Raw genomic sequence first — 24942 nt, forward strand, 5'->3', positions numbered from 1 at the left:
AGCTCAAGTGGTTAAAAACCGTGGTTAACAATAGTTATCGGTGGGGTGGTAACCCGGGTGAAGAGCCGTCATCTTACTGCGATGTGGGGAGGTCAGCTCTCGGCTGGAACAGCGTGGTGGCTGGAGGGGAACAGCGGTGAGGCCGGCCGGCGTGCACGTCCTCCCTCAGAGCCGGATGGAACGCACGCTGTAACGTAGCGGCGGCATGGCCGTGCTGACGTCAGATCCCAGGGTGCACTGTGACGCGTTTCGGAGCATGCACTGGCATTGAAAAAGGAGCGCACTTCCGCCTTCAACGGCCAGTGCATGCTCCGAAATGCGTTGCAGTGCACCCTGGGATCTGACGTCATCACGGCCACGCCGCCGCTACGTTCCAGCGTGCGTTCCATCCGGCTCTGAGGGAGGACGTGCACGCCGGCCGGCCTCACCGCTGTTCCCCTCCAGCCACCACGCTGTTCCAGCTGAGAGCTGATCTCCCCACATCACAGTAAGATGACGGCTCTTCACCCGGGTTACCACCCCACCGTTAACTATTGTTAACCACGGTTTTTAAGCTTATGATTACTTCACACATGTGAGTGTTTCTACATTTAGACTTGAATAAAAAGACTTATTGCACTTAGAGGCACTTCTCTCCTTTTCATAGATTGTATGCTCCTTGAGGGTTAGGGACTGATGCGAATGTTCAATATATATGTAAAGCGCTGCATAAATTGACGGCGCTATATAAGTACCGGTAATAAATAAATAATAAATGTAAACTAGACCTCATTTTCCATTCAGTGCACTAGGCCTTACTGTAAACTAGGCTCTATGCTTTTTAGTTCTGTGCACTAGGCCTTAATGTAAACTAGGCCTTATTTTCCACAGTGCACTAGGCCTTACTGTAAGCTAGACCTTATTGCTTTCAGTTCAGCGCACAGGAAATTACAGTACAAGATTTTTGGCAGGATCAGTAGTTATGCTTCTATACTTGCAGAAAATGTGATAAAAAATAATGTGGCCACAATATCTTCAGTTGCATTCAATGCTAGCACCATGACAACCAGAGGAGAACCTCTGCACATGTTTACGTGAGCGTTAAAATTCATAGGTGCCCTAAAGACTGGTAAGCTGGAATATATATTGTTCCTGGGTTTCGACATACTTTAATATGCTAGCCTCTAGCCAATGAGAAAATGCAGAGGATAACATGAGCAACAGGTCCTCAATTATACTTATTTTTCAGTCAGGCCTCTTCTGGAACAAAATGGCACTCGGGTTCACAGTAATGCTTTCTCCTGTTGTTCCTCTTTTCTCCATGCCTCTATTTGATTGAATTCTGCCTGTTTATTATCGGATTTGGTGTTATGCAGTTTGTTTTTCTGTATAATTATGCAGATTTCCGTCAAAGCTGTTGTCCTCAAGTTATAAATAAAATGTCTTACATAACACTATTTCAATTATTGAACTTCCAAGGAAAGAATGAATTGTTACTCAGGCATTTATTGGAGTGATTATTTGAAGGACGTTCCTCGTACTCTTTGTCTGCCATGGTCGTTCTCACAAATATGTTCTGTGAGGGAGCGCAGACAGGAAAATTGTCATGTAGGACCTGGAGTTCCATTTATTATTTGCTGCCTACTTTTTTTAAAGTGGCCGTGTCATCAAATGTTCATGTTAGTGTATGCAGGATGAGTAATGTATCAGTGTAATGGCTCATTTACACTTGTGGCTGCTGCAAAGGCTGCAAACTAGGCTTTTCACACGTCGTGGTCTCGATGGTTTGTGGTCCTGGCAAAAATGATCTCCCTGCTGCATTTGGTGGGCAGTACCACCTCCAAACGTGACCCGTACAAGCAGGCTTTTAGGGTTTAAAACAGTTGGTGAGAAGACAACATAAAGCTTCCTCACCTGCTATTATCCCCGGTTCACATATATGCGGCCGTGCGGGCCACGTTTTGCACGGGCACCAGAACCCATTCATTTGAATGGACTCTCGTGCACGTGACACGCAGGGAAGAAGTCCCTGCACTTCTTTTGAAAACACAGCCCGCACAGGAACCTCAGTTTGTAGAAGCAGTCTTCATACCTAGGTGCTTGATTTTATACATCATGACCATTAATGATAAAAGGTAATCATCATCAGCATTCTGTTATTTAAAGGATGCTTTGTTTTCAAAAATGATTTACTGGATTTTTCAAGCAGAGTACAATGAACTTGCACATGTAGTGTGATATTCAGAGTATAATGGTAACATGAACATCGCAGGGAACAATTCCCATTAGCCATATTGTCAGAAAGAGAGCAAGTGCAAGGAAAAAATAATGTTTACAGTGCAGTGGACTTAATAGTGCACATGTAAAAGGCTTGGATGGTGGGTTCCCAGTCCTTTGGGTATTCCTCGTCTGCAGTTTGATGGATATCACCATGTGGATGGTTGTAGGGAATACATATTTAGGCTGTTCATTAAGGCAGTATCAACACAATAATATAGGAAGAGGTAGAGAAAAGGACAGAGATGAAGAGGAGAAAGGGTAGGTACTAGGGAGAGAAAAGTGGAGAAGGCTAGGGGAATGAGGATAAAGGGGTAGGTATGGGAGATCCCATGAGGCCCAGCCTATAGCAGGATCCATGTAGCTCCAAGCAGGTTAATTATAGTGACAGGAGGAAGCTATCTTGGTTAAAGTGCCTATCATAGTCCAACCATGGGCTCCAAATACTCAGATGTTTTGAATGAGTATCATTGAGTATGGAGGTTAGCTTTTCATGTATCCAGGTCCCTGTAAACTCTTTCTCTGATGTTTGTGCAGGTGTGGGATAGGTCTATGTCAGCAATGGGCAAACTATGGCCCGCGGGCCGTATACGGCCCGGCGGACCTTTTAATCCGGCCCACGGAGCGTGATACTGTCAGGATGGCTGTCAGGATGTGTGTAGGTGGGGCAGCGTGACGAACGTGAGGGGAGCTAGGCTCCTCTCACAGTCCACCCTGAAGACCGGAACGGCGCGGGAACACGGCGAGAGGAACGCGCGGAGCAAAGGTAAGTAAATTGAATTACTATAGGGGGGATGAATTACTATAGGGGGGATGAATTACTATATGGGGGATGAATTACTATGGGGGATGAATTACTATATGGGGGATTAATTACTATGGGGGATGAATTACTATGGGGGATGAATTACTATATGGGGGATTAATTACTATGGGGGATGAATTACTATGGGGGATGAATTACTATATGGGGGATGAATTACTATGGGGGATGAATTACTATATGGGGGATGAATTACTATGGGGGATGAATTACTATGGGGGATGAATTACTATATGGGGGATTAATTACTATGGGGGATGAATTACTATGGGGGATGAATTACTATATGGGGGATTAATTACTATGGGGGATGAATTACTATATGGGGGATGAATTACTATATGGGGATGAATTACTATATGGGGGATGAATTACTATGGGGGATGAATTACTATAGGGGGGATGAATTACTATATGGGGGATGAATTACTATGGGGGATGAATTACTATGGGGGATGAATTACTATATGGGGGATTAATTACTATGCTTACTATGGGGGAATATTACTATACTTACTATGGATGACACATACACATCATTCATCTACTCTTGGTCCGGCCCCCGGGTCCAATATATGAACCCATTGTGGCCCTCAAGTCAAAAAGTTTGCCCACCCCTGGTCTATGTAGAAGAGCTTCCCATGTGATGAAGAAGAGAATAACCAGAGCATATTGTAAACCCATGCTCAAAATTGGACTGCTTTGGGGCAGGGCCACCAAATGTGTAAAAAGGTTCCTCAATTAATGCAACCATGGAAGCAATGTGGAGAGGCAGCAGGAACAAATTTGGATTCTAAATTTTGCATGTTGTTTGCCTGAGAATGAGTTCTGGGGGAGGGAGAGCGTAGGAGGTGGCATGGCAGAGTGCCAGAGTGGACTTTGCTGGTTCGTTTATACCACATGCTTTGGGATTGCGCTCGGCAGCTTTACCCAGATCAGTGCTAAATATATAGACAAGGCAATTCCTATCAGGTCAGTTCACACCACCGCTTTGCAGCACAGTGTAACGCAACCCACTGAATCGTACTGCTCTGCGACGGATAGAACTGTATGAAATATAGTTTTATGACATTTCAATAAGGTTTGAAAGTTGTGTGGTAAAGAGGGTTTTGTTTTAGTACGGGTCAACTTCAAAATGTAATGTTTACTGAGCGTGCAAAAGTAGTACAGTAAAGATACATAATTCCTCTGATTCTGAAAGGGATATGTTTGTGTATATCTCATTTCTAAAGGATATTTTTGTTGCGGCTGTTTTAGCTCAAGATGGTTTGTTCTTGCAGGTCTAGTTACCTGGCAATATTGATTCATTGTAATGAATATTACAGGTTTTTGTGTCTTATATAGCTTCAAAACAATATCTTCTAGTATGGGGTGCACACCCTAATTTTTTTACTTTATTTTCTCCCTAAAGTGATTTTGCAGTAAGTACAGATGAAGGTATATTGGCTATAATGGTGCTAGCAGCAGGGTGCCAGCTCAGAGAGAGCTGAAATTATACCTTCCATGGACCCAGGAGAATAAGCTGCTTTCACGTGTTGCTCTGAGGAGATCTAGTACGATCATACAGCTGTGTGCAAGTTGGATATATCTGACCGTATCTGTAATATAAATCTAGCTGTGTTAGAGAAAGTGATGGTCAAAGTGGTAAAGGTGTCTATATCACACCATACAGAATTCAAGATTACATATCCAATTAAATCTACCGGACTTGTTTAAAGGAAAACCGTCATGAAAAAAACATGGAAGCCGTCATTGCTGACCTCACATTCTAACAATGCTAGTTGTTTGGCTGTAATGGCCTACTAATTTGCTGCATTGGAAACTTGAATTTTCAGAATGTGAGGGTCAGCAATGGTAACCTTGGTACGGGCATCAGAAAACACTTTTCATTTTCTGAGAGCATTCTCTGATTGGAAGAGGTGGAGATTGTGATGTCACCACTTCGCTTTGCCACCTCCTCCAACTAGAGAATGGTTTGCATTCATTGAGAAAATGGCGCCCATGCCAACTGAACAACCCCCTCGCAGTAGGGCAGCCTCTAGGCACAGGATCCGGAAGCTAGTGAAGATCACTGTCATAAAGGTGCCTACTACCTTCCACTGGTATGGCACATGCATACCTATATGTGTCTGAACTGTACCAATGTAACCATGCAAAATATGCATATGTAAACTTCAGCTTTAAGTTTCGGATAGAGTAGGGAATGATTAAGTTGTCAGGTTATTTGCTGCCTGTGTCTAATCTGAGAGATATTTTATTAATTTAGGGATAAAGGAAAGAGTCATTCGATTTATTGTATCACTTTCAAGGGTGAAAGTTTTTTCTTCTTTTCTTTTGAGTTTGGGTTGTAATTATTTAAACTTGGGAGTGTTCGCAATATTGGTATTTAATCTGAGAGAGTTCCCTTTCTGCCCGATGGTCATAACAGCAAATAAGAAGGGATCTCTCCAGTGTGAGGGAGTTTCCCCTCTTAAGCCTCATGCACATTGGGCGTTTAGTCCTGGCGCATTAGAGGCTCAGGCATTTGGCTGCGACTGGAGGGTAGAGGTGCATCATCCAATCCTGCTGCTGCCAGCCTGTTAAACTCTATGAGAGTCTGACAGCCGCTGTGGCTGGACAGGACTGAGTGGTGCACCTAGCTGTATTTGCATTTAGGGTAGTACACATCTAGGGACGAAATTTAAGAACACAAGCAGTCTTAGTTACAAGCATTCATGTCTGGGTGAATGGAAGTACTGCTGAGTGCACTACCCAGCCCCGTCCAACCACTGTCAAACTGGAGAGTGCGCCGTGCCCTCTAGATGCAGCTAAATGCCCAGTGCAGTTGTCACCAGAATAGGTTATCTAAGTAGAGTTCCCCTCACCTTCTGTTCATGTGAAAACTCAAACATGATAGAGCTCCCATCCCTTTCTGTACTTCAGAACCAATAGAAGAGTTGAATCTACCCAGTGGGGACACAGGCAGCATAAAAACCAAACATTAGTTCCAACCACTCACCAAAGCCATGAAATAGGTTGTCTTACATAAATTCTAAGCTGGACCTAAAGTCATAAAAACAAAAAGGTATTTTAAAACAGTAGTAAATCGCGGCAAAACAAATAAAAATTGAGCCCCGGGAAGTTTAAGTCATAATGTGCTAATATGCACCGCATACTGCCACATTATGTCAGACTTACCTGAAAATGAAGCTCTCCAGCAGCGCGCTTTCACTGCTGTAGGTGTCTCCATCTTCACCCGGTCTTCCTTCCAGGTTTGCGGGCTTCAGCAGTATGAATGGCCAAGCCGCCATTATGTCAGTCTCAGGCATGCACGCAGGAGTCACTCTTTACGGCACATGGCTCTGAAGGGACTTCATGGGTATACTGTTCCTGACGTCACCAGAGCTCTGTGCTCTGCCCTTACAGCACTCTATGCTCTGCCCCTCCAGGGCACACTGAGAGGCAGAGTCAGATGCTGATCAGGAATCTGGGCAGATCCCGACGTTATTGTTGGGACCCCTGCTGAGCCTGGACCAGCTCTATGATATCAGAACTAAGTGCACTCCTGTGACCCACAGAAGTATGGCCAAAAGAGCTTTTTCCATACTTCTCTTTTTGCTAGCAAAAATCAATCATAAATCATAAAATGCTGAAGACAGACCTATATAGAGATAATATATGAATATATAATAAGTATGAGACTTCAAAAGAGATTTAAAAATATTATCTACAAAAGACAGAAAAAAGATTTGAGAAAAAAATCTTTCAGTGTTCCATTATTTGACATATTCTCTAAACAAACTTTTGGCAAATGCTCTAATTTATTACATGGAAATTAAATAGGGAACCTTCAACAACCACCTCATTAGATTTAATATATTTGATTAAGAGTTTTCAAATAAAGCAATAAGAGATTAATTGTAAGTGTTCGTAAAATGGAAATGAGAAAAGCTGATGGCTGCTACCAGACAAATTATGGAAGGAGGGAAAATTCTGCGATGGAAGGTGAAGATTTTTGACAATGAAAAATAAGACTGCAGAAAATAATATCTGTAGAAAATGGCAATTTTTATCTGAATTGGGAAAGGTTTGAAAGTCTTTTTCAATTAAAATCTAAAACATAAGTGAGCAAATTCATGTGAAGTACAAAATTCAACCAGTATGAGCTGGGCAGCGGTCACTAGTCGTAGCCGGGAAATGTTTTCAGTTTTAGCAATAGGAAATTCTTAAAGTGATTGTAAATGCTTAGTTTAAAAAAGAAAAAAAGGTTTATATTTACCCTTATACTTACCAATTCCATTGCAAAAAGTAGAACTGATCTTCCTCTTCTGGGGACCCTTGCTGGTTCTCCTGGCTCCTCCCCTCTGCTGCTTTCTATGGGGGCACTCATGCGGGTTTGCTCCTCAGCCTAGCTGTCTATTGATGCTGTCTGTGTCTATTGACACAGACAGCGGGACTCGGCCACGCCTCCACTCCCTCATCACTGGCTTTGATTGAGGTATCATCAAAGTACAATAAAAAAAAATCTTCCCCCCTTCCAATCTAAAAAAAAATACCATTGGTCCTTTTCTGTCATCACTGTGTTTCCATGGCTGACTTCCCAAACCTTCTCTAGAAACGCCTTTCTTTAACATGGAGCCATTTCTGGACCTCACAATTATTTGAAAGCAGCATATTCATGAAATATATATTTTTCTGTAGAGTATCAATTTTTTTCTCTTACAGAAAACAGTAAAGCAAGAAAAAACCCTGCCTGTCAAACCATTTTTTGGTTCTCTTTTTTCCACTTGAAATGTGTAATTCGGTAAACACAAATCTCCTGAGCACTTGAGATACACAGCCTAAGCTCCCCATGCCAGCCGAAGTGCAGGAAACAAATGCATATTTACAGTTGGATTGCAGACTCGCTAGAATTTTTATGCTTGTAATATGGAATTGTGAAATCCAGCAGCAGAGAGCTTGCTTTAGATCCCTTTGTGTGGTCACTGATCCCTTGCTGCATAAAAGAAGACACCAGGTGCTGGAAATAAAGAGCGCTAATCTACATAAACAAAATATCCAGAATGCAAGCACCAAAGAAGCTTATGAATACTTCATTTTTGTAAAGAGTTCTGTCATCTAAATGTATAAAAAAAATGAAAAAAATATTTTTCTGTAAATCAGACACTGAATTATGCTGTGATTTAATGATGCCATTGCTGCCCAATAAAATGCCTGGTTCCATTCCCATTCAAACTCAAAAGCCTCCTGCTGTAAGCCCAGTGGCACCACCCAGAGTTCACCTGCTTTGGGTTTGTAAGGCACTGGAAGGGTTCATGATAGTATCTCAGAATGCATGGAAAGAATTTAGTTTGCATTGGCCAAGAAAGAGATCAAAAGAAAATGTAAGGTGCTCTTATACTCTTAGTTGTGCTCTCTTTAGCTAACCCATAGTGCTCTGAAAATCCTTTGTCATCTATTAAATGCTTATTTGTAAAACTATAATTCTATATATAGGACAAAACAGGTATGAAACATCATCAAACATTAGAATTGAAACAAGGCTATTCCAAGGCCTAGCATCTATGTCAAATTCAATATATGAAATCCATTTGTCTGCCAAAAGATGAGCACAGCAAAGCTGGTGATTTGATTTTGTATGCTGTAGTTTTTTAGTACAGCCTGGAGACCTATAATAAGGCTCACCTGTAGGTACTGTAAATGTCTCCTAAACGTGCACCGTTTAGGAGATATTTACTTGTAAAGCAGCACCAGTGCATGCTCTACGAAGGAACAGCTTGCTCGTGCCGTTCCCTCAGAGCTGTGTGCAGTAAAAAGTGACTCCCACACACATGCGCGTGAGCGATGTCATCGTGGCTCAGCCATTCAGCCATTAAAGATACGTCACCACTGGCCCTAGAGCAGTGTGGTAGCCGCTTCCTCTCATCAACGCCCATCCCCGGATACATCACCCCTGGCGCCAGAGCCGTGTGGGAGCCGCTTCCTCTTGTCCACTCCCACCCTGGCCCCAGAGACATGTGAGAGATGTAGTTCGATGGGGGGGTGCGGTGTGGATGAGATCTGGATGGCCTGTCAGTGTACGCGGTCCGTGTGAGCTCATCTTCCTCTTCTTCCTGGCTTTCCCACTGAGATGGCTCTGCGTGCCAGCTCTGGCACGCGTGGCATAGGCTCGCCATCACTGCCTTTATATATATCACTGTATATATTGCAATATGTTTCCATTTCTTGTATAGTGCATTTTTTATATTAATAAAAAATGTTAATGCACCATAAAGACAAAATGGATTTGAATCTTTTTGAATTACTTGTTATGTCATAAAGTTATTTCAGATCTGAAACAAATTAATTTCATTGTTTTGTTATAATTTATTTCAGATTTGTTGAAGTTTGTTACTATTGCAATTTGCAGATTCGGATGCCTTTGAATCTATGAATAACAAAAGTTTTGTCTGAATTTTGATTCATAAAAAAATGAATTGCACATGTCTGAAACATAAACCTTTACACAATAAAGGGCAATTGGTCTGTGTAGGCTAAAAGAGGCATCTTGATACTACTGATGTTCCTAAACAATTTTTGTATGACAGTTGTAATGAGGAACATGCTGCCCTCAACCCATATGAGTAATAGTCAGCTTCACTGTAAGATTTGGCAGCAGAACTATGAGAATTATGGACTGTTAAATCAGCGTCTCCCTTAGCAATCTTGTCTTCCGAGTTCCAGGATGAGCGTGCAACTAGACAATAAATCTACGCATGGTTTTGTTTTTCTCAGAAAAAGTGATTTGTAGGAGCCAATGGAAAATAATAAGAAATGGAACCCTTTTTAGTTTAGTATTGTATACTACCAAGCATGTGAGGAGAACCTATGGTAGAAAATGGTGAGCCGGTGACAAAAATGGTGAGCTGGTGACAAAAATGGTGAGCTGGTGACTTATATCTGGAGATGTTGTGAGTTGAGTTTGCAAGGTTGCAAGATGAGTAGATAAGAGTAGCAAATGCAACCTGAATTTGGAACTTATGGAGAATACGTCAGTCTCCACTCAGGTTCATGTGTTAGTCCATGGTCGCACTTGATACTTGGGGAAGCCCATTTCTAGTTCCGTGTAGGAAACATCAGAGCATATAGGGTAATATACATGTATAAAATCCTGTGTATGTCTAGTGTTTCAAAGGTGCCTGTTAATTTGTGAGGTCCAAGGTGATGGGATTGAGAATAAAGTGAACACTGAGCCAATAGGCTTGAGCCCCTTGGATATTTAATAACACATTTCATGATGAATGATCACTTCTTCAGATTAATGTGTAACACAGACTTCATTCACAGCTGGATCGAGAGGCACACAGCTGCGAAAGTGTGCGGAAATTTACAGACGATCTTGAGTACAAAGCATTATGTGTTTACAAAGTGCTTCCTGAACTCTCTAATGAATATTGGATCAATGCACAGAACATCAGGTTGAATATTTTATGAACTCCTCTGTGGATTGACCAAATATTCATGGCACTTTGCTAAATTTCAGTTTTTAGCATAGATGCTGTATAAATATTTTAGATGCTTAGGCATGTTATATATGGAACTTGTATTTATATTGTGTTGGTTGCATAATTATTAAAGTTTTTGTAAATGCCATCCTGTGTTTACTGAATATTGTGATCTTTGTAATCCTAAATCATTTCCTAGGCATATCTGGCTGCATTTAAAGCAAAAACCCAAAAAATGGTGAAAACGGAGTTAGTTCTTACTGACAAAGTACATTTAAAATACTTTTTTAACATCTTCACGCCGGCCGAATGCAAATGTAGAGCCTCCCTGCGTCTAGGCCTAGACGCCGAGTGGCCGCACATGTGCATTCTATTAAAAAAATCATGTGCTGAGAGAGTTGAAATTAGCTGGCAAACTCATGCTGTGTCCAATCACAGCATTGGTAGGCAGGGTAGCGCTCCCCAAAGCCGGAAGAAGGCAGACCACGTATATATACATGACTGTGCCTGCACCCCACCACAGTAAATGTACAGTGGTGAGGCGGCAAGTGATTGAATGCAGATTTTTGTACCAGAGGTTCAGCTTTAAAGCCTTTTTTACCCTCTTAGTTTCATTCTGTAACTGTACGTTTTTATCTGCTAATTATTATTATTATTATACAGTATTTATATAGCGTCAAAGGGTATGCTCAGCGCTGTACAGTAGCAAGGGGGACAGAACATGAGACAAGACAGTAACAATACAATACACAAGGGGTTCGAGGGCCCTGCTCTTTCGAGCTTACAATCTAGGAAGGAGGGGAAGGTGGCACAGGAGGAGATGGCTGTAGGGGATGGAGTGGCGGGAGGAGTGGAGGAGGTTAGTTGTTAGGTGAGGTCGGGTGTTAGGTGAGGTTGGGGTAGGCTTCCCTGAAGAGGAGGGTTTTCAGGGTGCGCCTGAAGGTGAGGAGGGTAGGTGACAGTCTGATGGATTGAAGTAGGGAGTTCCAGAGGATGGGGGAAGTCCTGGAGAAGTCCTGCAATCGGGCGTGGGAGGAGGAGACCAAGGAGCTAGAGAGTAGGATGTCCTGTGAGGAGCGGAGGTCACGGGTAGGGTAGTATTTGGGTATCAGGTCAGTTATGTCGTTTGGAGCGGCATTGTGAATGGCTTTGTAGGTCAGAGTTAGCAGTTTGAATTTGATGCGTTGGGCAATCGTGAGCCAATGAAGGGATTGGCAGATGTGGAGCGGTTGGTGAGGTGGATGAGTCTAGCCGCTGAGTTTAGGATCGACTGGAGTGGGGATAGCGTTCGTTTGGGTAGGCCAGTGAGAAGGGAATTGCAATAGTCCAGGCGTGAGATGATGAGGGAGTGTACGAGTTGTTTGGTGGTGTCTGGGGTGAGGAATGTGCGTATCTTGGAGATCTTTAATTAGGTAAAATCCTTTAGCTGGCAGCATTAGGAGAGCCGGACTGCTGCTCTTACACAAGTTGAAGCCTAGCTACCCTGCATGCCCCCATAAACACTGATCTAATCAGCAGTTCTACTCAGGACATAATGTTGATGTTGATTAGAACAGTATTTAGTGGGGATCTGTTCCTCTGTAAGAGAGGTGGGTGACTGCTTTTCCATGAGAGCCGTGGTCTGACTCTCATATGTGCTGGTAGCACAGGGTTTTAAACCTAGCTGATAAAAAAAAACATTTTATTACTGTATAAATGGTATAGCCTGGCTGCATTACAGTAATAAATTAGTAGTGATCGGTAGGGTTTTAATAATTCATTACTTTATTACTTTAATAATTAATTTACTTTGAATGCTCTTTAAGGACATACTGGTAACTCCACCATGGAATCATACTTAATATTCCTTGCCTTCTCTCTTACAGATTAGTAAACAGCAACTGCAGACTGTTAAGGATCGTTTCCAAGCCTTCTTCAATGGAGAAACACAGATTGTGGCTGATGAGGCATTTATGAATGCAGTACAGAGTTACTATGAGGTAAGAGGTCACATGAACATTATTGAAATCTTACACCTGTGCCTTTCCTGATGCTTTTTTTATCAGCCAAGTTATGTTATTAGGACAGTTTGTATGGCTGCCATAGCAACTGTATACATGTGGGATACGTTGTGGAGTAATTATAGAATCACTCCAGATTCAATTGGAATTGTGGGCTTTAGAAATAAATGTGCTATCAGCCCTGTCTGTAAACATATACTGTATCCTTTGCTCAAATCTCTAAGAATATGTGACATAAATAGCACATATAGCTTGATGGCATTTCTGGCGCGACTGTTAAAAAAAATGTGCTGTGAGATAGGCATGCAAAACATTGTCCCCCATACTAACAAAGCATTCCCTTTTTTTGCATATATCTCAGGAGCATAAAAACCCAGGGCAGTTCTATATACCACAAAATGTACACTACTGTGCAAAACATTTAGACAGGTGTGAGAAAATGCTGTAAATTAAGAATGCTTTCAGAAATAGAATTCTTGATAGTTTATTTTTATCAGTTAACAAAATGGAAACTAAATGAACAGAAGAGAAATCCTTATCAATATTTGGTGTGACCACCCTTTGCCTTCAAAACAAAATGAATTCTTCTAGGTACGTTTGCAGATAGTTTTTTTTAAGGAACTTGGTAGGTAAATTGTTCCAAACATCTTGGAGAATTAACCACAGATCTTCTATGGATGTAGGCTGTCTCAAATCCTTCTGTCTCCATGTAATCCCAGACAAACTGAGATCAGGGCTCTGCGGGGGCCAGATCATCACTTCCAGGACTCCTTGTTCTTTCTTTAGAAGATAGTACTTGACGGCATTGGCTGTATGATTGGGGTTGTTGACCTGCTTCAGAATAAATTTGGGGCCAATCACACCCCCGGATGGTATGGCATGATGGCTAAGTATCTGCCTGTATGTCTCATCATTGAGGACACCATTGATCTTGACCAAATTTCCAATTCCATTTGCAGAAATGCAACCCCAAACTTCCAAAGAACCTCCACCATGGTTCCCTGTTGCCTGCAGACACTCATTATTGTAACGCTCTCCAGCCCTTTGGTGAACAAACTGCCTCCTACTACAGCCAGATATTTAAATTTTTGACTTATCAGTGCAGAGCACCTGCTGTAATTTTTCTGAACCCCGGTCCCTATGTTTTCACACATACATAGCTCAGTCGCATAGCCTTGTTTCCATGCCACGGGTATGGTGGAGGTCTTCTTCAATGAAGTCCACTTCTGGCCAGATGTCTCCGGACAGTAGATAGGTGTACCTGGGTCCCACTGGTTTCCGCCAGTTCAGTGCTGATGGCACATCTTTCAGTGTCGAAGGAAAGTAAGCATGATGTGTCTTTCATCTGCTGCTGTAAGTTTCCTTGGCCGACCACTGCATCTTCAGTCCTCAATGTTACTTTTTTGTGCTTCTTCAAAAGAGCTTGAAAGTACATCTTAAAACCCCAGTCTGATGTGAAATATTTGCCTGAGAGAAACCTTGCTGATGCAGTATAACTACCTTGTGTATTGTTGCTGTGCTCAGTTTTGCCATGGTGTATGACCTGTGACATGAAACTCTTCCACAACCTAACCTTTGTAGCAGAGTTTGGCTGTTCCGCACCCAGTTTTAAGCCTCCTACATAGCTGTTTCTGTTTCAGTTAATGACTGTGTTTCAGCCTACATATGAAGTTGATGATCATTAGCACCTATTTGGTATAATTGATCAATCATGCACCTGACTCTAATCCTACAAATTCCCTGACTTTGTGCAATTGTTTAAAGTGTGCGACTGTAAGAATTGATGCTGGTTTGAAGCCAAAGTGTAGTCACAGCAAATATTGATTCGATTCAGATTTTTCTTCTGTTCACTTACTTTGCATTTTGTAAATTGATTAAAATAAATAATTATATATTTTTTCTTACTTTACAACTTTTATTCACACCTGCCTATACCTTTTGCACAGTACTGTATGTCAAGCAAAAAAAAATAATCTAGTTTTACATTTAGAATTATTTGGAATTATTTAAACAGTACAAACAATAGAACATTCCCCAGCACACTTACCAGCTAGCCTGCAAAAAAAATATTTTAGCCCAGTCCAACAGTTCATGTTAAAACCAATTCCCATGTAAAACCCACAGGGCCTTGCAAAGGCTCCTCTGTATACTATAGCCCTAACTCTATAGCTTTAAGAGTATCCAAGTCGGAGCACATATAGTAGTGGATATATTAAGGGCAGGTTTGCATGGAGGTAGCCCAATCCTCTTTAACCACCCTGGCCGTATTCCCGAGTGTAGCTCGGGGTAAAGTTTCAGTGCCACAAGCGGTAACCCCGAGCTATACTCGGGCTTACCATGCGGCGCTGCTCCGTGATACCTTGATCACTTACCTTGTCCTGCGCTCCCGCGATGTCCCTCCTGCAGTGTCCCCGGCTGAGCCGGCTGAGTGCTTCAGCTTAATACAGTAACAAAAGGAAGACGTTGAAGATGGTGGAGCTTTTAAGGGGGGGAGATGGGGGCAGTGGAGAGGGTGGCATGCAGAGGTTAGAGCTGAAGAGGGGTGAAAATGAGATATGGATGCAGTATTCAGAGGTAAGCAACCATGTAATAAGGCTGAACTCTGCACTCTGTGTGTAGCACACCTCTGAACTCTGCACTGTGTACGTAGCACACCCCTGAACTCTGCACTCTGTGTGTAGCACACCCCTGAACTCTGCACTGTGTACATAGCACACCCCTGAACTCTGCACTCTGTGTGTAGCACACCCCTGAACTCTGCACTGTGTACGTAGCACACCCCTGAACTCTGCACTCTGTGTGTAGCACACCCCTGAACTCTGCACTGTGTACATAGCACACCCCTGAACTCTGCACTTTGTGTGTAGCACACCCCTGAACTCTGCACTGTGTACGTAGCACACCCCTGACCTCTGCACTCTGTGTGTAGTACACCCCTGAACTCTGCACTGTGTACGTAGCACACCCCTGAACTCTGCACTCTGTGTATAGCACACTCCTGAACTCTGCACTGTGTACGTTGCACACCCCTGAACTCTGCACTCTGTGTGTAGCACACCCCTGAACTCTGCACTGTGTACATAGCACACCCCTGAACTCTGCACTGTGTACGTAGCACACCCCTGAACTCTGTACTCTGTGTGTAGCACACTCCTGAACTCTGCACTGTGTACGTAGCACACCCCTGAACTCTGCACTGTGTACGTAGCACACCCCTGAACTCTGCACTCTGTGTATAGCACACCCCTGAACTCTGCACTGTGTACATAGCACACCCCTGAACTCTGCACTGTGTACGTAGCACACCCCTGAACTCTGTACTCTGTGTGTAGCACACCCCTGAACTCTGCACTGTGTACGTAGCACACCCCTGAACTCTGCACTGTGTACGTAGCACACCCCTGAACTCTGCACTGTGTACATAGCACACCCCTGAACTCTGCACTCTGTGTGTAGCACACCCCTGAACTCTGCACTCTGTGTGTAGCACACCCCTGAACTCTGCACTGTGTACGTAGCACACCCCTGAACTCTGCACTGTGTACGTAGCACACCCCTGAACTCTGCACTCTGTGTGTAATGCACTTCTGGTATTTAATGCTCCTTTAAGATTCTCCCACTGTTAGAAAAGTCCCTGACCATTTCCAAAAAACGCACCAGGTGAAAACATGTGAACATGTCTCATAAGAAATCATGTTAAATGGACTGTACTGCGTTTCTGCAAAACGCTGCAGAAAATGCTTAGATGTAAACCTAGGGTCATATGACTAGGATCGGGAATAGTGTACACACATTGCACAGCACAGATGTTTACATAGCTAAACTTTCGAACGGATGTCAATAACTGCAGGAAACATGTATCGCGACGTCCTTATCATTCACTATAAATCTTAAATCTTCTTTGGTAATCTTCTTATACATTAATAATCCAATAAGGGTATCTGATATTGTAAAGGTTATCTGCATGCTGTAGTGACAGTAAATGGTCTCGATATTGCCAGGAAATTGTTGTTAGATGTTTTATGTTGCACATTCCCTGATGTTCATCTCTCCTGTGCTGACTTTTATACTCTCCAACATGCTCGATGGATGCTTAGAGTAACCAGTAGGATGATTGGCTCTGAGAGGGAACTGTAGTGATAAAATAAACTGGCTAAGCCATTACAGTGACAATTCGGCAACTATAAACCATATACGACTCTACAAATGTAAGATTGTGAAATTATCACATAAAGTCCATTAATTCGATATTGGAGGCACTGGTGGTGGCAGCTCCCCAAAGAGCAAAGCAATACTCTGTAGGAAATATAAAAGAACACAAGGAGGGGCCAACCTAAGTGCAGAGGACTAAAATCATTTATTAAAAATATAGGTGTCCAGTTATGACACAGAGAATAGCTGCGATTCAGAGGATCGCAGCTACTCTCTGGTCATTCACAGTTTATGACACTCAGGAGATCAGCGGAGAACATGTTCAGCCCTTCACTGGAGATCTGTGTTCTCCCTGCAGATTCTCCAGCCCAAGCTGGAGAATCGGAGGAACCGCAAACTAAGCAGCGATAATTTACCTCTGCTTAGTAAACTGATCTTTTACTGTAATCTCCCGAGATTATAGTAAAAGCAGCCATTTTCCAGCGTTTGTAGATCTTTCACCCTTCATTTGGAGAACTGATCTACACCGCTACATAAAAGGCATTTGCAGAAGAACTATGTTCTCCGAGAATTCCGGAGAAATGAGCAGCGATCATTTACCGCTGGTTCATAAACGGACACCATAATAGCCTGTAGCTACTCACAAAGGAAGGAGAATGAGAAGCAAGTGTATCAGTCCTCGGTTTGGCCAGTGGGGGGCCAATGGTGTCAGTCAGAGCCCTGGACCCTTGGGATGAAGAGAGATGGAAGCCGGCAGCTGTCAGCGGTCAGGACACTGGAAACCAGCGCCGTAACCAGCGTAGAGCACACAGAAGTCTGGACCAGGCGGGCGACCAATGGGAAGGCGAGGACAGGTCAGGTGACGCGATTCAAAGCACCTGCTTCTTCTTCAGACCTGATTGGATGTAGAGGATGTCACTCTCTTATAGGATGAGGACTGGACGGGGCGGACAATGCGTATAGACTGACAGCGGTGAGCTGGAGGCGGGGTTAACGGCACAATTCGGCAGCTGAGAAACAACAGTATATATGTGATACACAGTAATACTGATACATTTCAAAAACATAATTGCAGTCACTGATCAAGGGACATAAATTTCGGCAGACATATGTAAAACATGGGAAGTGGTAGATAGTATGCTTCAGCAGTTTAAAAGACCATGATAATATATAATGTATAGTACTATATTTACTGTAAATGGCTAATAGCAGAGAAACATGTATATAAAAAAACATTCTAAATATGACCATGAATGAAATAAAGATGCAAAGATAAAATAGAATAAAATAAAATAAATGCAGCACCAATAAATTGGAGCTATGTACAGATATATGAATAAAATGAAGGTACTAATGGGCACAAATAAAGATACATAAGACCATATGAACCTCAATTTCCTCATTTAACCCCCTCGGGGCCAGTGTATTCAGGGTATATATCCAAAAGGTTTCTTCCCTGCATAATCGTTGAAAATGTTCAGCTATGGAATATATGCCAGGTATGGAATCAATGATCCACACAAATTCTTGTATGTTCAATTTATTTATTTATTTCAGGTACTTATATAGCGCCGTCAATTTATGCAGCACTTTACACATATATTGTACATTCACATCAGTCCCTAACCCTCAAGGGGTGTACAATCTAAGGTCCTTAACTCACATTTATATACAAGGGCCAATTTAGACAGGATCCAATTAACCTACCAGCATGTCTTTGGAGTGTGAGAGGAAAACAGAGTACCCGGAGGAAACCCACTCAGGCACAGGGAGAACATGCAAGCTCCAGGCAGGAGGTGCCGTGGCTGGGATTTGAACCAACGACCCTAGTACTGCCAGGCAGAAGTGCTAACCATTTAGCCACTGTGCTGCCCAATGGAAAGTGTTTTCAAAAAGCATTGGTCCATTTTGTCCCAAAAACCACACCTTGCATCATCTATCCCATCTCATCCCAAATCCTCTTACAGAAAAGCACCTAGTGTAAAAAATAAGATTGCACCCAGTAAAATCTCCACTGTAATAAACAACACTGCCTGCAGACAGCTCACTCTCATTTTCATTATCAGGGATTTTCCGTTGCAATAAAACATTATGCCTTACTTGTGCACATGTTCCCCATGGCAAAAAAAACTTTTGTTCTAATGGTAAAACCTATCCCATCAAATCATTCCACAACTGCTCATCGACTTATGTGGTTTATTGCCTCTCCTGCCCCTGTGGTTTGCTCTACGTCAGGTGTACCATTAGAACAATTAGAAAAAGTTTCGGAGAACATCGTCGTCTAGTACAGGATGGTAACCCCAAACATAGCGTCCCACGACACTTCTCTGAATTTCATAATAAATCCACCCATGATCTTCATGTATGGATCATTGATTTCATATCTGACATATATTGCACAGCTGAACGTTTTCAACCATTATACAGGCAAGAAACCTTTTTGGATATATACCCTGAATCAGGGGCGGACTGACAACTCATGGGGCCCCCGGGCAATAGGGGATCATGGGGCCCCTGTGTCCTTGAACAAACTCAAAAAAGCCTATGAAAAAGGTACCAGGGGCATCTCATGGGGCCCCCTACTGACCCCTGGCCCTCGGGCAGTGCCCGAGTTTCCAAATGGTCAGTCCGCCCCTGCCCTGAATACACTGGCCCCGAGGGGGTAAAATGAGGAAACTGAGGTTCATATGGTCTTATGATTCTTTATTTGTGCTCATTAGTACCTTCAGTTTATTCATTTATCTGTACATAGCTCCAATTCATTGGTGCTGCATTTATTTTATTTTATTCTATTTTATCTTTGCATCTTTATTTCATTCACGGTCATTTTTATAATGTTTTTTTATCTACATGTTTCTCTGCTATTAGCCATTTTTAGTAAATATAGTACTATACGTTATATATTATCATGGTCTTTTAAACTGCTGAAGCATACTATCTACCACTTCCCATGTTTTACATATGTCTGCCGTAATTTATGTCCCTTGATCAGTGACCGCAATTGTTTTTGAAATTTGTCAATATTACTGTGTATCACATACAGTGGGGCAAAAAAGTATTTAGTCAGCCACCAATTGTGCAAGTTCTCCCACTTACAAAGATGAGAGGCCTGTAATTGGCATCATAGGTAGACCTCAACTATGAGAGATAAAATGAGTAAAAAAATCCAGACAATCACATTGGCTGATTTGGAAAGAATTGATTTGCAAATTATGGTGGAAAATAAGTATTTGGTCAATATCAAAAGTTCATCTCAATACTTTGTTATATATCCTTTGTTGGCAATGACAGAGGTCAGACGTTTCCTGGAAGTCTTCACAAGGTTGGCACACACTGTTGCTGGTATGTTGGCCCATTCCTCCATGCAGATCTCCTCTAGAGCAGTGATGTTTTGGGGCTGTCGCTGGGCAACACGGACTTTCAACTTCCTCCAAAGGTTTTCTATGGGGTTGAGATCTGGAGACTGGCTAGGCCACTCCAGGACCTTGAAATGCTTCTTACGAAGCCACTCCTTCGTTGCCCGGGCGGTATGTTTGGGATCATTGTCATGTTGGGAGACCCAGCCACGTTTCATCTTCAATGCCCTTGCTGATGGAAGGAGGTTTGCATTCAAAATCTCACGATAAATGGCCCCATTCATTCTGTCCTGTACATGGATCAGTCGTCCTTGTCCCTTTGCGGAGAAACAGCCCCAAAGCATGATGTTGCCACCCCCATGCTTCACAGTAGGTATGGTGTTCTTTTGATGCAACTCAGCATTCTCTCTCCTCCAAACACGACAAGTTGTGTTTCTACCAAACAGTTCTATTTTGATTTCATCTGACCATATGACATTCTCCCAATCCTCTTCTGGATCATCAAATTGCTCTCTACCAAACTTCAGATGGGCCTGGACATGTACTGGCTTAAGCAGGGGGACATGTCTGGCACTGCAGGATCTAAGTCCCTGGCGGCGTAGTGTGTTACTGATGGTAGCCTTTGTTACGTTGGTCCCAGCTCTCTGCAGGTCATTCACTAGGTCCCCCCGTGTGGTCCTGGGATTTTTGCTCACCGTTCTTGTGATCATTTTGACCCCACGGAGTGAGATCTTGCGTGGAGCCCCAGATCGAGGGAGATTATCAGTGGTCTTGTATGTCTTCCATTTTCTAATTATTGCTCCCACAGTTGATTTGTTCACACCAAGCTGCTTGCCTATTGCAGATTCAGTCTTCCCAGCCTGGTGCAGGTCTACAATTTTGTTTCTGGTGTCCTTCGACAGCTCTTTGGTCTTCACCATAGTGGAGTTTGGAGTGTGACTGTTTGAGGTTGTGGACAGGTGTCTTTTATACTGATAACAAGTTCAAACAGGTGCCATTGATACAGGTAATGAGTGCAGGACAGAGGAGCCTCTTAAAGAAGAAGGTACAGGTCTGTGAGAGCCAGAAATCTTGCTTGTTTGTAGGTGACCAAATACTTATTTTCCACCATAATTTGCAAATAAATTCTTTCCAAATCAGCCAATGTCATTGTCTGGATTTTTTTTCTCATTTTGTCTCTCATAGTTGAGGTCTACCTATGATGCCAATTACAGGCCTCTCTCATCTTTTGAAGTGGGAGAACTTGCACAATTGGTGGCTGACTAAATACTTTTTTGCCCCACTGTATATATTGTTGTTTCTCAACCTTGTCTGCCGATTTGCGCTGTTAACCACTCCTCCAGCTAACTGCTGTCAGTCTATCCGCATAGTCCACCCCGTCTGGTCCTCCTCCTATTAGAGAGTGACATCCTCTACATCCAATCAGATCTGAAAAAGAAGCAGATGCTTTGAAACGCGTCACCTGTTCTGTCCTCGCCTTCCCATTGGTCGCCTGCTCGGTCCATACTTCCGTGCACTCTATGCTGGTTACGGCGCTGGTTTCCAGTGTCCTCACCGCTGACAGCTGCCGGCTTCCATCTCTCTTCATCCCAAGGGTCCAGGGTTCTGACTGACATCATCGGCTCCCCACTGGCCAAGCCAAGGACCAATACACTTGCTTATCATTCTCCTTCCTTTGTGAGTAGCTATAGGCTATTATATTTTTAATAGTTAAATTTAATCCTCTGCACTTAGGTTGGCGCCCCCTTGTGTTCTTTTATGAATGCTTAGAGTGCAGCACATCAGCCTGTAGATTTTCATATAATAGGAACTGCAGGTTTCTAATTACAAGGCAAATTAATATTCTGCAAAATATACAGTAAAAAGAGCCGACGTTCATAGCTTGGTTGGATATATTGTTAACGATTAATGCAAAACGTTTATAATATAATGTATTGTGATTTGCTAACAATATAGTAGTATAATAGGCATTAAAATAAGTGTTGTAATTAAATCTGTCATTTATACAGGTGCATCCCCTGCCCCCCTTGAACTTCCCTCTCCAGAACCTATTTTTTAAAATTAATTTTACACATACCTTAAAGCATATTTCCACGTTTGTAGTCACATTTGAGAAAACCCCACTGTATGTTTGTTATGTGTTCCCATTCACACAGTATACCTGAGAAAATATAATTTCTTAGATGTTTCCAAGGAGAAGGTGTCATGGCTGATTCTTGGCTCTTCTCCCTGCCAAGTGACCACAATAGGAAGCCGCGTCCTATGTGGGCACTCATGCGGGCTTGCTCCTGAGTCAGGCTATTTGTGTCTATTCAGACATACAGCTCAGCTCAGCCCCCTTCTCTCTGCTCACAGAGTTTGACTGACAGCAGCAGGAGCCAATGGCTTCTGCTCCTCTAAGCCATGCCTGTGAGAGCCAGGAGAGAGGAGAGGAGCTGCTGTAGACACAGCACTGGACCGAGATCTGGCTCAGGTGATTAGAGGGGGCTGTGGGGGGAACTGCATGTAAAAGCTATTTTACCCTAATGCAGAGAATGCATTAAGCTAAAGAACCTTTTTATTAAAATAATACACACTGGGTTGATTTACTAAAACTGGAGAGTGCAAAATCTGAAGAATGGGATACTTTTCTTTGGGAAGATAAACTTAGAAAAGTCCATTAAAGAGCCCATGTGTTTGCTAAGTGTAAATGCAATTTTACAAAAATCCCCACCCCCCCCAATAAAAAAAAAACATTTTTAGGTAAGTTTATGATTTTATGTTTGGCCGCATTCATAGCTGTCTTGGGCTGCAGGTTGGACACCCCTGGTATATAGTGAGGCATGATGTTAAACATGCTGAAAAACAGATTTTGGGCTTACTTACCTGTTAATTACAGCCATGTGGTAAATGAAGGAAGGGACTTGAAACTAGTTGACCTCTCAGGATATCATATGTACTCTCCAGCGCCTCAGGATATGCACAGCCAAAAGGGAAGCCAAGGGTACCAGGACAGCGACAACCAAAGGAAATGCTTCAGGGGTGCAGCCCTCCTCAGACGGGGAAATCAGCCACTGGATAGAGAGAAAACAGGTGGCGCACACACCTAGTGCATTATCCAAGGTTTATTGTAGGAGTGAAAGAATAATAAAAACATACTCACAGACGAAGCATGTATCTAAAAAGCATAGAAAAATGACAATGGCCACAACGGCAGGCAAGGTGTTCTCACTATCAGTGCGGTCAAATGCTGACGCGTTTCGGGGACGAATCCCTTTCCTCAGAGCTGATGACCAGCCTCTGATGCAGATGTGTGATGAATGGAAAGTAGGAGCCTTGCTGTTAATGCACTAGGTGTGTGCGCCACCTGTTTTCTCTCTATCTAGTTTACCTCTCAATTTAATCTATAAATGGTCATTGAAACGTCTTTCAATCATTAAGTATATTTCATTTATTGAAAGTCCTATTTAAAACCAGTTTATCTAGTAACATCTGTATCTGATATTGCAGGTTTTCTTGAAGAGCGACCGTGTGGCAAGAATGGTGCAGAGTGGGGGCTGCTCCGCCAATGACTCCCGTGAGGTCTTCAAAAAACACATAGAAAAAAGGGTAAGGAGCCTCCCGGAGATCGATGGCCTCAGCAAGGAGACTGTTCTGAGCTCCTGGATGGCTAAATTTGATGCCATCTACCGAGGAGAAGAAGACCCCCGGAAACAGCAAGCCAGGATGACCGCCAGCGCCGCTTCGGAACTTATCCTCAGCAAGGAACAACTATACGAAATGTTTCAGCAGATTCTGGGGATCAAGAAGTTTGAACATCAGCTGCTGTACAATGCATGCCAGGTAAGACGCATGTATGATTTATGGAGATTGCTCTGTTCCTTTGGGTCTCTTAAATCTTTTATGTCAGATCAGAACTCAAGCAGACCAGTGCATCCATCAGCTGGGCTGCATGTTTTTGCCTTGCCCAGCCAGAGATATGCTTGGAACCAAAAAAAAACATTAAGCAGCTTAGCACACAGCTTTTGTCAATAATTACACTGTTATGTTTGTTAATCTGCCTGGGATAGATAAAAAGATGATGGAGAGAAAGTGTATGCTATCCATATTAACCCTTTATTGTGACAAACGACATAATACCCAACCGTCCTAGTTTAACAGGGCTTGCCAGAATTTGTAGTCGGTTTGGGGGACTTGGATAAATTGTGGGTTGGGCTTAGTTCACCCTTTTTTTAAGTTTTATAAGAATAGCAAAAGTTTTTATATAGTTGGGAGGACAAATATTGTATTTTTGTTATTAACCATACAGCTTGATTACTAGTAAAAATAATTTAAAACAATATCCAGTTTTGGGAAGTGGCCCACCGTTGGACATTGTGCTGACCTAGGTACACCTGAATAATGACACCCTTTTGTAAATGTTCTGACCCTTGTGTCATATGTTTGTTGGGTCTGCTTTATATCAACTGAATCTGATGTATACACTGCTGCTTTTTGACTGTACAGACTGAGAAACGAGAGAGTTGCATGAGTTTATTTTATTTATTTCAGGTACTTATATAGTGTATTAATTTACATAGCACTTTACATATATATTGTACATTCACATCAGTCCTTAACCCTCAAGGGGTGTACAATCTAAGGTCCCTAACTTACATTCATACATACACATACTAGGGACAATTTAGACAAGGAAATTGGAGTACCCGGAGGAAACCCACACAGGCATGGTTGGGATTCAAACCGACGACCCTAGTACTGCCAGGCTGAAGTGCTGTCCATTTAGCCACTGTGCTGCTGTAACTACTCTTAAGTCTTCTCCTCTGCAAACCACTCTCCCAATAGTTCATTTGTTGAATTTAGCTAGAAATGTCTAAAGGTAGCTAGAATGGAAAAAAAACTAAATAAAAAAA

At 42.6% G+C, this 24942-nt stretch overlaps 1 protein-coding gene across 15 annotated transcripts in view; it reads left to right on the top strand.

The window, feature by feature from the left end:
• CADPS (calcium dependent secretion activator) overlaps window positions 1–24942 on the top strand; it is a 610020-nt gene that overhangs the window by 184776 nt on the left and 400302 nt on the right. For all 15 annotated transcript variants that reach the window (XM_089682020.1, XM_089682023.1, XM_089682021.1 and 12 more), the window contains exons 2-3: window positions 12408–12521; window positions 23540–23872. In XM_089682020.1, coding sequence (XP_089538146.1) covers window positions 12408–12521; window positions 23540–23872 — 447 coding nt within the window. The remainder of the gene's footprint in view (window positions 1–12407; window positions 12522–23539; window positions 23873–24942) is intronic.

This window comes from Staurois parvus, unplaced genomic scaffold, assembly GCF_062004578.1.
Source record: "Staurois parvus isolate SC_StPar_1 unplaced genomic scaffold, SC_StPar_1.0 ptg000283l, whole genome shotgun sequence".
In the NCBI taxonomy this organism is placed as follows: domain Eukaryota; kingdom Metazoa; phylum Chordata; class Amphibia; order Anura; family Ranidae; genus Staurois; species Staurois parvus.